Here is a 12,267-nt window from a genome sequence, read left to right on the forward strand (position 1 = left end):
CAAAATATATTGAAATAGTTTCCAAATAGAAATAATGAAATACCAGGTATATAATAGCAACATGATGTATTAAAATGAGATGTTGAGTTAAAATATTAATTTATGTTGAGGTAACGCGACAGTACCTCGAAATAATTGAGATTAATCACAAAACACGAATGCGCTTTAGGAACGCGTTTATCACGATATCGTGTTTCTAGGGGACGCGATTTAACCTCGGACCCGCGTCCTCAACGTTTATTGGCTGATTTTGACAACCCTCGCTCTGATTGGCCAAACTGTAGTTCTCCTTGTGAGTGTCGACTAAAAACTGCTGGCTGAATCCCAAATGGTTCAATTCTTTGACACGGAGTGCACTAGGGAGGGTGTGGAGGTGTTATTTTGTGCTCGATGTAGTACACCTATCTCGGGTTTAGAGAGCGATTTGGGATTTGGCCTGGCGTTTAATAAGAACTTGGAAGGAAATCGGATCCTTTCCAAGAGATAACTGTTATAGCCGTATTTATATAAGATAGTTACATGAATTTATATATATTTAGAAAGTATAGTGTACATTTTGGGCTCGTGCTGCTTCCGGTTCCACATCGATGAGATTTTGTCCTGCTAGCACTTTTAGCTTGTTTAACGGCTAGCGCGCAGGTAGGCACATGCTCGCTTTTAACGGGTTTATTTTTATCTTTAAATAATAATGATTTTTCTAATTTCCCGCTAACTGTGCGCTAATCCAAAACATTAGACACTTTAATGGAGTACTCCTGTTTGTTTGTTTGTTTGTATTCTGTTAGCCGGAGTTATCTGTTGCGGCGCGTGATTTTGAAAATAAAGTGCGTGTGCATGCATTTGCATAATTAGTCTGTGCTGAAGCCCTTAAGCTTCTTTCTCTTTGTATTCCTGTGCACTGTCTAACAGGGAATCTACCTCTTCAAACCCTATGGAAGCGTTCCAATAGTTTATGCACCCTATGTAGTGCACTCCATGTCCAGAAGAGTGCGTGAGAGAGACATTGTGCATGTATGTACGAAGGAAGGATCATAGAAACAATGTGTTGTACTGCAAAGGGATTATGCCCCCTACCGTATATCGTGTATTATCTGTCCAGATTGTGAAACAATTACCTTTGCTTCCTAAATAGTGCACTACACATTCCATAAAGGGATGATATTCTGAATTAATGCTCCCTACATAGTGCACTATGTAGGGTATGAAATCATGACTAATGCACCCTGTGTAGTGCACTCTTTATCCAATAGGGCAGTGTTTCCCAACCTTTCTTGAGCCACGGCACATATTTTGCATTCGAAAAATCCCACGGCACACCGCCAAACAAAAATGTCACAAAAAGTGTGTGTGTGTGTGTATATATATATATATATATATATATATATATATATATATATATATATACTGGGTGTGATTTGCTGGGGGGGATGGTGGGGATCATCCCCCCCCCTCTGGTTTTTATCCCTGCTGAAAAAAAATCCTCGGGGACAACCCCGTCAATAAAACAAACAAACCAAAAAAAAAGTTGACGACAGGCATGTTGTGACACAGTTTTCTATGGTATATATTGCACTCACTTCCAAAATGACCCGAAGTGGCAGCTTTGATGTTTACGAACGTCCCCAGCAAATAGATACATTGTAGATAATAACAATATCTTTGCGTTCTCGCAGAGATGCAAACAGCGCGCCTTTTGGCGGATGCCGCCTTTTTCACGGCCGATTTTTTTTTGGGGGGGGGCGTTGGAGTGTCTGATTATAATTTCAAAGTAAATTCTGTATTAAAATTACTAAATAAGCAAATCCGTTACAGTCCATGAAACAGGAAGTATAAGGATGAGAAAAAAAAACAGTTTAAATCGGAAAGCTGCGCACAATGTGAACTGCGCCATCAGAGCAAACTGTTCATTTAGTATTCATGTATTTTAGTGATTTTCGAGTCACTGTCCATTTAATCTGGAGGGAGAGAAACATCACAGCAACGCGACAAGCAATGCGAACTTTGTTGTGTTAGTGTTCATGTATTTAGTCAGAGAGATAGGAAGATGAATTTACTATCTCTGGTTTAGTGTTCGTTTTCATTTATTGTTATTCATTTGATATCATCGGATGTTATTGAGCTGTTAGCCTATTGTTACCTTAACTTTGTGACGTTTCATGATTAAAAAAAAAAACATCCCCCCTTCTGGTTTTTTGACAAATCGCACCCTGTGTGTATATATATATATATATATATATATATATATATATATATATATAGGGATGAAAATCTGCTAATGGGTAATAATATGTAACAAATCATGTCAAAATTCATATTCTTTTATTGAAAAATTAAACTACATCATATTAAACTTTTATTATTTTATTAAACATATTAACAATTGAAAAGATAGTAATCACACTGGATTTTCAAAAAAATCATCTGCAAAGTTATCAAATCTACGCTTATGCATGTTATTTTTTGACGGAAAAAATGAAGTATTTTTAGTTTTTTCTCCTTATTTTACAAAACTCCATGCATATAAGAATGAAATAATCAGGTTTTTACAATACTTAATGGAAAATATCAAAGATCTTTCCAGAAAATGAGAATATAATTATTCAAGAAACAGATGAAAAGATTCACGACCAAGAGCCAAGGTGATAACTTTTCTGTTATCACTTATGAACCGACATAACACAAGAATTCATTGTGAAGAAATCCTCATAACATAACAGTAGTAACTTACTATTAACATTAAGGATTGGAAACAGGACTCTGTGGAACAATACAATATTAAAACACGTGGGTTAGTATACTTATGCATGTTACTTTTGACGGACATAAATTACCAAAGATGAATTCATTGAAATGTACTCTAATTGCACTATAAGATCTGACTAGGGAAAGGGGAATATGAATATTTAAGTAACAAGAGAAATCTAAGACTAAAATTTATATAGTAAAATTCATAAATGAAGACTACAACATGAGTATTGCACACAGCCGGAACTGTCTGATAGTAATATGCATGCACCATAAAGTAATAAATGAGACTTAAAATTTGGATTACAGCCATGGAAACATATTTCTGGGCCATCAATCTCTTCCTTTTTCCAACAAGTCCACTTAAAGCTCTCTGACTCCAGAAGGAGACCTGTCTGACCTGTCTGACATGGTGACAAGTACACCCAAAACAAATTTTATTTATCTTCAATTGGGGGACGTCAAAATATAACGTGCATAAGAAATGTCCGTCAGATTGTAACGTGCGACTTCCTGCTTCCGTCAGGGACCAACACATTCCACACGATCATTCACCCTCCCGGCAAATTCTTTCAGTTGCACTGGCGTCAATTTTTGTTTACATCCATTATGAAGTATTTCAGCCAGTTCCTCGATCGCTACGGTTCATTTTTAGTGAGTGAAGAACAAATCTATACTTATGTGCGTTACGTATTATGCACGTTAGCTTTCTTGACAGACTGCAAACACACGCTGCTCAGGCAGCCAGTTTCTCCATCTTCTCGGAAAGCGATGATGTCATCAAAACTTGTGGTAGTGTGGATTTCCTGGAGGTTTGTGTATCATGCGGTGCTATGCCGGTCGGAGATATACGATACAGTCTTGTGTACGTTATTTTCTGACAGACAGCGATCCTTTGATTTTACCATCGATGTATTTTGAAAACAGGCAGATTCCAAGGCGAGAATTAATTATAAATCTCATCTCATCTCATTATCTCTAGCCGCTTTATCCTGTTCTACAGGGTCGCAGGCAAGCTGGAGCCTATCCCGGCTGACTACGGGCGAAAGGCGGGGTACACCCTGGACAAGTCGCCAGGTCATCGCAGGGCTGACACATAGACACAGACAACCATTCACACTCACATTCACACCTACGGTCAATTTAGAGTCACCAGTTAACCTAACCTGCATGTCTTTGGACTGTGGGGGAAACCGGAGCACCCGGAGGAAACCCACGCGGACACGGGGAGAACATGCAAACTCCACACAGAAAGGCCCTCGCCAGCCCCGGGGCTCGAACCCAGGACCTTCTTGCTGTGAGGCGACAGCGCTAACCACTACACCACCGTGCCGCCCCTAATTATAAATCAATTGGTGCTTTTATATAAAGTGATTGATTACATATATTGTTCTATATTAATGTTTTTAGTTGGAATATTCTTATTCACAAGTTGATGTTGACTTCTGACGGACACAGTAATGTGCATAAGGGTCTTTTTTTTAAATGATTTTTTCATGTTTAGAAAATGTGCAGGCCCATTGTATGTGGTTTTTTAAACACTTCAGTAAACCTGTTTTATGGAGTGTAGTTGATTTAATTCCGACAATAAGTTGTATAGCAATCAAACCTTGTCGAAGTTGGTTAGTCAGAACTGTTACAGTCGGGTGTCTAAAATTCACCAACTTCAAAAAATTAATTCATGATTTTATTGGGAAAATATAACTTGTGATATCTGAAGTTGTCAACATTATTTCTTAGAGCAATTTTATTTAAACCAAAAAATATCCAATTTATGTTTAAAATAGTGGATGGAGATGATTTTTTATACGTGTCTCACCATTATTACCCATTAGCAAATTTTGACTCATATATAAAATGATCATCTAGTCTCAATTTACTCACAATTTACTTAGTGTGAAACCTGGGCCTGTTTAGTTGAACACAAAGCTGATATACTCGCAGGAATTGAAGAAAGACACACACGAAGATCTTCAACAGCTCTGAAGGCCTCTGCATGCTCTTGCGACAAGGCTTTCGCAGACAGCTTTTCGCAGACAGCTTTTCGCAGACAGTTGTAATTTATCGTTGAGCGGGGAGTAATAGGCGTGCGCGATGTTATTCACCGCCACAACGCAAGGGGGCGCGAAGTCGCGAAATCACTAGGAGTAGTTGGTGGGTGTGGTTAGTGGAGTGTTTATCCTCCGGTTACTTATAATGATTAGAACTGGAGTCGTATAGATGTACGTACTTCCTCACTTCCTCGATCAACCGCTCTTCATGCTGCTCCATCTTCGCTCGTGTTTTTAAAAATGGTGGTCGTGAAAACAAACCAAACCGGGAAAGTAGGGAAGCGGAAGTGTGTGTAGAGTGGACCAATCAGAGCCCTCTTGTCTGCGACGCTGTCTGCGAGGCTTCTGCAGTGGTCACAATTTTTGGGAGGTGCGTGCAGAGCGTCTGCGAAGGTGGGGGGGCTACGCAGACACTGTCTGCGACGCTATCTGCGAGGACTGGGTTGTCAGCATAAATTGGCTTTGAGTCTCTCTCCTTTTTTAGTTTTTATAGCAGTCACGCTTGAAAAACCCAGCTCGCATAGATAGGTTGTGGAAAATCACCTTTTTTGCTTTCTTCTGACTTCTACTCATACTAGGGCCTTCATCTGGGTCAGAATTTTCTCCAGGACCCAGTTTGGATTGTGTACTTTTTCTTTTCAAATATTTATCCATCGCTATCACCGCTGTCACACCCGAAGCATTACTAATTCTATTGTTTGAATGGCAACAGGTAAATACACGTTAATTAGCTACCTGCTGCCATCTAATGGAAGAGTATTTAATTGTTCTGCCTGTCACTATACGTTGCTGGCATAGACGAATGAAGACAAATTATTTGCAGTAAATAAATAATTATTTTCGGAACAATTAAGTGAAATTGGATAATTTCCCACGGTACACCTGATGATCTCTCATGGCACACTAAGTGGTTGGGAATCACTGCAATAGGGAGCCCTGTATGCTTCCCTGTAGAAGTGCACTACAATAACATATGGACGAAGAGCTCATATAGGTCCAGCTACATATTTGAGTGCTGAGACTCCTCAAACAAGTGCACTATGAAGGGCTTGTGCATCCTGTGTAGTGTCTCATATGTTCTCCGTTGCTTTTTGAGAATTGCTCCCTGTAGTAGTGCACAGTATTTCCAATAGGGAATTCAGTTTCCAGTGTAGTGGGCTGACGTCTGTGTGCTATGTAGTTCACTGCTTATCCAAGTGCACTACAAAGGGTGAAATAATGAGTTCTTAAACAGATCAAGTCAACTTTATTGTCAAATATGCTATACATGCTCAACATACAGCACAGATGAAATTTCAGTCCTCTCTGACCCACGGTGCAAACAGGCAATGCAATAAATAAAAATAGAATAATTGAAAAAAAAAACCAAACAGTATAAACACTCTAGATAGGAACTAGACATAGACTAAACACTCAGACAAACAATATAAACAGTATAAATAAACAGTATAAACACTAGATGAGAACAAGACATAGACTAAACACTCAGACAATATAAACAGTGTAAACATTAGATAAGAACTACACAAAGACTAAACACTCAAACAGACAATATAAACAGTATAAACACTCTAGATATGAACTAGATGTAGACTAAACACTCATATACATGCATACACACACATAAATTGGTTAAAAATTTTGCAGTTTGGTTCAAAAGATTGCACTTTGTGTGTAATCATCGTCATCTTTTGGCCTCGTTTCAGAAGATGTCCTTTCATCCTGGACGTGGATGTCCACGAGGGCGCCCTCCCCCTCAGAATTACCCCCCTGTCCCACTGCGTTTGCCCCCTCCTCAGTCTATTGTGCCCTCCATGCCCCCTCCCTACCCCTATGACCCCTCAACGCCCCACTGTTCCACATACAGCCCTCAGTGCACCAACACCTACATGCCCAACATGCCACCTCGTCCTGAATTCCCTCCCTACCCTGTCCCAGCACCCTCCCAGGGTCCGCAGTGCCCCTTGCGCCCTCCTTTCCCACCCCCGCCTCTGCACCAGGGCTTCCCAGAACCTCCTAATTTTCCCCCACCCCCTTTGCCTGTGCCTACAGGTGGCCCTGCCCCTTCTCAGGGCTCATATCCTTATGTCCCGCCTCCTCCCCCTCCCCCACCCTCGATGCCTCCGTCTGTACCCTTTCAGCCTCCCTACTCCATGAATTACCCTCCTCAGCCACACCTTACCCCTCTCCCTCCTAATTTCTACCCCCCCTCTGAATCCGGTTCCTTCAAGCCTATGGAGCATTTCCATCACTTCAAGAGTGACAAGTCTCCTGAGCGGCCGCGGCGTCACAAAAGCTACGGGTACGGTGGGTACAGTGGGCACGGCGAGCGGCGCGAGCGAGGGCGGAGTCCGGACAGGAGGCGACAGGAAGGGGGGCGGTACCGGTCAGAGAACGAGAGGGGCCGTACTCCCCCAAGACACCGCAGCCGAGAGCGCAGCAGGTGGGCAAGTCAACCGTTAATCATTTCTGGATGTATACTTGATTGAAATGAAGGATCACTCACAGTAAATATGTTGCATCTTGTATGCCTGTATTTTTAATGTTTTTCCTTGGCTCAGGGAGCGCTATCGTCCCCGGGACAGCAGAAGCTCTCCTCCATCGGACCGACACAGGAAACGAGCACGCAGCCGCTCAGGAAGCAGAGAGAGAAAACGTGGACGAATGGAGGAGGATCGAGAGAGAGAGAGAGAAAGGGACAGGGACCGAGAGCGGGAGAGGGAGAGAGAGAGGAGGGTGGAGGCAGCAGGAGGAAACAGAGACAGAAGCTCCAGAGAGACGGAGGATGAGGAGGAGGAAGAGTTACTGAAGCCGGCATGGATCCGCTGTACTCACTCTGAGAACTACTACTCCAACGACCCCATGGACCAAGTGGTAACGTTATTCCACTGGTTACGATATTTTTACCATCGCGTAAATTAACACACTGCTTTATACAGTCCTCCATTTCTACTAGATCCATAGCTTGGGTTTTAGCTGAACGTGTGTGTGTGTGTGTGTGTGTGAGCGAACTCGCTGTATTTATTCTGTAGTTTATGATGGAAAAGGCACTCAGCTTTTCCCAAACTCACATGACAGCCACTTCATGTAACTCTAGCAAGAGTATTTCAAAACAAGCATCAACCAGGATTATTTGCGTCCTTATCAACCCCCTCCCTCTCTCCCCAGGGTGACTCAACAGTCGTGGGTACGAGTAAACTGAGGGACCTGTACGAGCGGTTTGAGGAGGAGCTTGGACGACGGCAGGAACGTGCCAAATCCTCCCGCCCCAAGTGGGAACCACCCAAAACCAAGCTGGACTTGGACCATGGTACGATTCTGTCTTTCAGACACTGATACCTGAAGAAGTACCGTAACCAATCAGAGTCCAGAAAAGACACAACCCGCCCTAATAATAATAATAATAATAATAATAAGGTACATGCCTACTTGCATACTATCATTCATACTTGCGTGCATAAATACATGTGCACTTGTATATTTTCCAGTATATCTATTGCCGCTTTTCCACTACAAACGCGGCTGAGTCGGGCTGAGCCGTGCCGTGCTGAGTCGAGCTGAGTGGGGCTGTTGGAGTTGCATTTCGACTACAACTGCGCTGAACCGTGCTGGCTGGAAGTGGGTGGACACATTGGGTGGAGTTAGCGAAAGTGGGTGGACGTCACGTGATGTCGTTAAGCAGCGCAAACAGTGACATCAGTGAGCTTTTAAGCGGTAGTCTCACGACCCGGATAGTAAACAATAAACATGGAGGACATGGAGTCGTTAGTGTTGCTGGTCTTGGTGCTGTGGCTTGTTGTCACCGACAACGCGGACAGATACTGGCAAGAGCATATAGATGAGGCGAGGCGCATAAGGCTTCAGAAATTCTCGTAATTCGTAATTCTTCTCCTTCCGGGTTTGCGGTGTTTACAGATCCCAGCGCGCTCGCGGGGCGTGTGTGGGCATGTGAGGACACGCCTCCTCACCAATCAGTGCACAGGGGAGTGTCTGCTCACGCCCCCAGCCTCACTCGGCTCGCTTTGGCTCGGTTCAGCCCCACTCCAAAACGGTGCGAGTTTTAGGGGCTAAGCAGGGCTGAAGCGAGCTGAGTCGTGCTGGTTTTTGGTAGTCGAAACGCGAGCCGTGTCGGGCTGAAGCGAGCTGAAGTGAGCTGAAAAAGGGTAGTGGAAAAGGGCCATATTTGTCTTTTTAACAGTATGCCTCCTTGAACACTTGCTTACTTTGCTAGTTGCATGCAACATTTTTTTTTCGCACACTTGCTTGCTTTCCTGCTTAGCTACTTGCCTGCTAGCTTACTTTTACACATGCATACCTGCCTACTTTCACGCTATCATACATACAGCTGACTTGCATACTACCCGCCATGCATACTTGTCTACATCGTACTATGTGTGTCGGTCTACTTGGCTGCTTACCTGCTACCTTCCTTCCTACCTTACCTATTACCTACAATTATTAACGAATATTTCTTTCAGATTTATGATTAATTTAGTCTTAAGTAATAATTTGCCTACTTGCATACCTACCTACAGAATTGAACAGGAATGCGGTGTTTATTCATATTAAATGTGCGTGTGTTGCAGACGAGAGCTCGAGTGATTCAGAGTGTGACTCGGACGGGGACAGCAGTTGCTCTAGCAGCTCCGACTCTGAGGTGTTTGACGTGATCGCAGAGATCAAGCGTAAGAAAGCACACCCCGACCGGCTGCACGACGAGCTGTGGTACAACGACCCAGGACAGGTCTGTGTATACACAGACACACACAGAGCTCTTGCTTATCTGCATACTAATTTCCGTGCACACTTGCTTGCCTACTTGCTTGCATACTTTCCAGTTTGGCTACACACTTGCTTGTTGATTGAACCACTTACCTTTTTGTAGATTAATAATAATCATAACACTGCATTCTAGAGTTTCAAATGAATCTCTTTGGTGCTTTGAATAATATAACATGTTGCATATTTAAGTACAGTACCGTGGACGAACGCAGCATGCTGTAGAATGTTCAGGATGATGTATTTATAATAGTTTGTGTCTGTCTTGAAGATGAACGACGGTCCATTGTGTAAGTGCAGCGCTAAAGCCAGACGCACAGGAATCCGGCACAGTATTTACCCTGGGGAAGAGGTGAGCACGTTCGTGGACTGTTATTATACAACCCCGATTCCAAAAAAGTTGGGACAAAGAACAAATTGTAAATAAAAACGGAATGCAATGATGTGGACGTTTCAAAATTCCATATTTTATTCAGAATAGAACATAGATGACATATCAAATGTTTAAACTGAGAAAATGTATAATTTAAAGAGAAAAATTAGGTGATTTTTAAATTTCATGACAACAACACATCTCAAAAAAGTTGGGACAAGGTCATGTTTACCACTGTGAGACATCCCCTTTTCTCTTTACAACAGTCTGTAAACGTCTGGGGACTGAGGAGACAAGTTGCTCAAGTTTAGGGATAGGAATGTTAACCCATTCTTGTCTAATGTAGGATTCTAGTTGCTCAACTGTCTTAGGTCTTTTTTGTCGTATCTTCCGTTTTATGATGCACCAAGTGTTTTCTATGGGTGAAAGATCTGGACTGCAGGCTGGCCAGTTCAGTACCCAGACCCTTCTTCTACGCAGCCATGATGCTGTAATTGATGCAGTATGTGGTTTGGCATTGTCATGTTGGAAAATGCAAGGTCTTCCCTGAAAGAGACGTCGTCTGGATGGGAGCATGTGTTGCTCTAGAACCTGGATATACCTTTCAGCACTGATGGTGTCTTTCCAGATGTGTAAGCTGCCCATGCCACACGCACTAATGCAACCCCATACCATCAGAGATGCAGGCTTCTGAACTGAGCACTGATAACAACTTGGGTCGTCCTTCTCCTCTTTAGTCCGAATGATACGACGTCCCTGATTTCCATAAAGAACTTCAAATTTTGATTCGTCTGACCACAGAACAGTTTTCCACTTTGCCACAGTCCATTTTAAATGAGCCTTGGCCCAGAGAAGACGTCTGCGCTTCTGGATCATGTTTAGATACGGCTTCTTCTTTGAACTATAGAGTTTTAGCTGGCAGCAGCGGATGGCACGGTGAATTGTGTTCACAGATAATGTTCTCTGGAAATATTCCTGAGCCCATTTTGTCATTTCCAATACAGAAGCATGCCTGTATGTGATGCAGTGCCGTCTAAGGGCCCGAAGATCACGGGCACCCAGTATGGTTTTCCGGCCTTGACCCTTACGCACAGAGCTTCTTCCAGATTCTCTGAATCTTTTGATGATATTATGCACTGTAGATGATATGTTCAAACTCTTTGCAATTTTACACTGTCGAACTCCTTTCTGATATTGCTCCACTATTTGTCGGCGCAGAATTAGGGGGATTGGTGATCCTCTTCCCATCTTTACTTCTGAGAGCCGCTGCCACTCCAAGATGCTCTTTTTATACCCAGTCATGTTAATGACCTATTGCCAATTGACCTAATGAGTTGCAATTTGGTCCTCCAGCTGTTCCTTTTTTGTACCTTTAACTTTTCCAGCCTCTTATTGCCCCTGTCCCAACTTTTTTGAGATATGTGTTCAGAGACTCAGATTGTTGGCGCGCCCGCGTCTAAGACGCACTATTTCGTATAATGAACGCATTGTCGAGAGGGGCAGGGGCCAATATGGACGCGAGCATTTTATACCCTATTTGGAACGTTTCGTGGCGTATTACAGACCCTCCAGGATTTCGCGATGTTGCGATTTGCAACTTCAATGCAAATTCAACCAATCCCCACGGATTCAGGGCGGTGTTGCAATTATATCCAATCACTGCAACTTTCCCACAAATTTGACCAATCGTTGGTGTCGTCTTGAGGTGACGTCAACAAACTATCTTCCGCCTTACTTCTAGTGTTGCCAGATTGGGCGGTTTCCCGCCCAGTTGGGGGGTTTCAAGTGCATTTTGGCGGGTTTTGAACATATTTTGGGCTGGAAAACGTCAGCAGTATCTGGCAACACTGCTTACTTCCGTGTTTCCCTTCAAGAGAAGCAGCATGTCCTAGTCAGTGTTTATATAGGCTTAAATTCTGTTACTGAAAGTGTGTTATGTTTACAGTGAAGGACTGTGTGCACTTTACATTATTTTTTACTTAATACAAGAAATTAATGGATGCCAACATGGTATTTTATTTTCCATTGTTTAGGCAGCTTCAGCATCATACTGTGAGATTCTGTTCAAATTGTTTTTTTCTTCTATGAAGCCTGAGCCATTTATTTTATTAGTTTATAATTGTTTAATTTAGTCTTCAGGAGAGACTGCCTGCACACAGTACTAGTATTAATAGTTTTTTTCTTACATGAAAGCTGAGGCATTTATATTATATTTTAAGGTAACTTCATGTTGTGCTGTGAGGTTCTATGCACTTTAACTTTTGAACCAACAGGTGCATTTGGATAAGTAAAGCCTATTTTTCTGCATTTTTGTAGTCC

At 42.6% G+C, this 12,267-nt stretch overlaps 1 protein-coding gene across 3 annotated transcripts in view; it reads left to right on the forward strand.

Moving 5' to 3' along the window:
- The first annotated feature begins 424 nt into the window (after nucleotides 1–424).
- Nucleotides 425–12,267, forward strand: part of drosha (drosha ribonuclease III) — a 112,858-nt gene continuing 101,015 nt past the window's right edge. Inside the window, exons 1-7 of one of the 3 annotated variants that reach the window (XM_060939317.1) lie at nucleotides 425–639; nucleotides 910–1,011; nucleotides 6,506–7,239; nucleotides 7,358–7,670; nucleotides 7,965–8,106; nucleotides 9,383–9,540; nucleotides 9,847–9,927. In XM_060939317.1, the coding sequence (XP_060795300.1) occupies nucleotides 976–1,011; nucleotides 6,506–7,239; nucleotides 7,358–7,670; nucleotides 7,965–8,106; nucleotides 9,383–9,540; nucleotides 9,847–9,927 (1,464 nt within the window). In that variant the 5' untranslated portion in view covers nucleotides 425–639; nucleotides 910–975. Of the gene's footprint in view, nucleotides 640–909; nucleotides 1,012–6,502; nucleotides 7,240–7,357; nucleotides 7,671–7,964; nucleotides 8,107–9,382; nucleotides 9,541–9,846; nucleotides 9,928–12,267 lie in introns of all 3 variants that reach the window. The other 2 variants (XM_060939318.1, XM_060939319.1) reach the window with 2 other exon arrangements.

This window comes from Neoarius graeffei, chromosome 14 (genome assembly GCF_027579695.1).
Source record: "Neoarius graeffei isolate fNeoGra1 chromosome 14, fNeoGra1.pri, whole genome shotgun sequence".
NCBI lineage: Eukaryota > Metazoa > Chordata > Actinopteri > Siluriformes > Ariidae > Neoarius > Neoarius graeffei.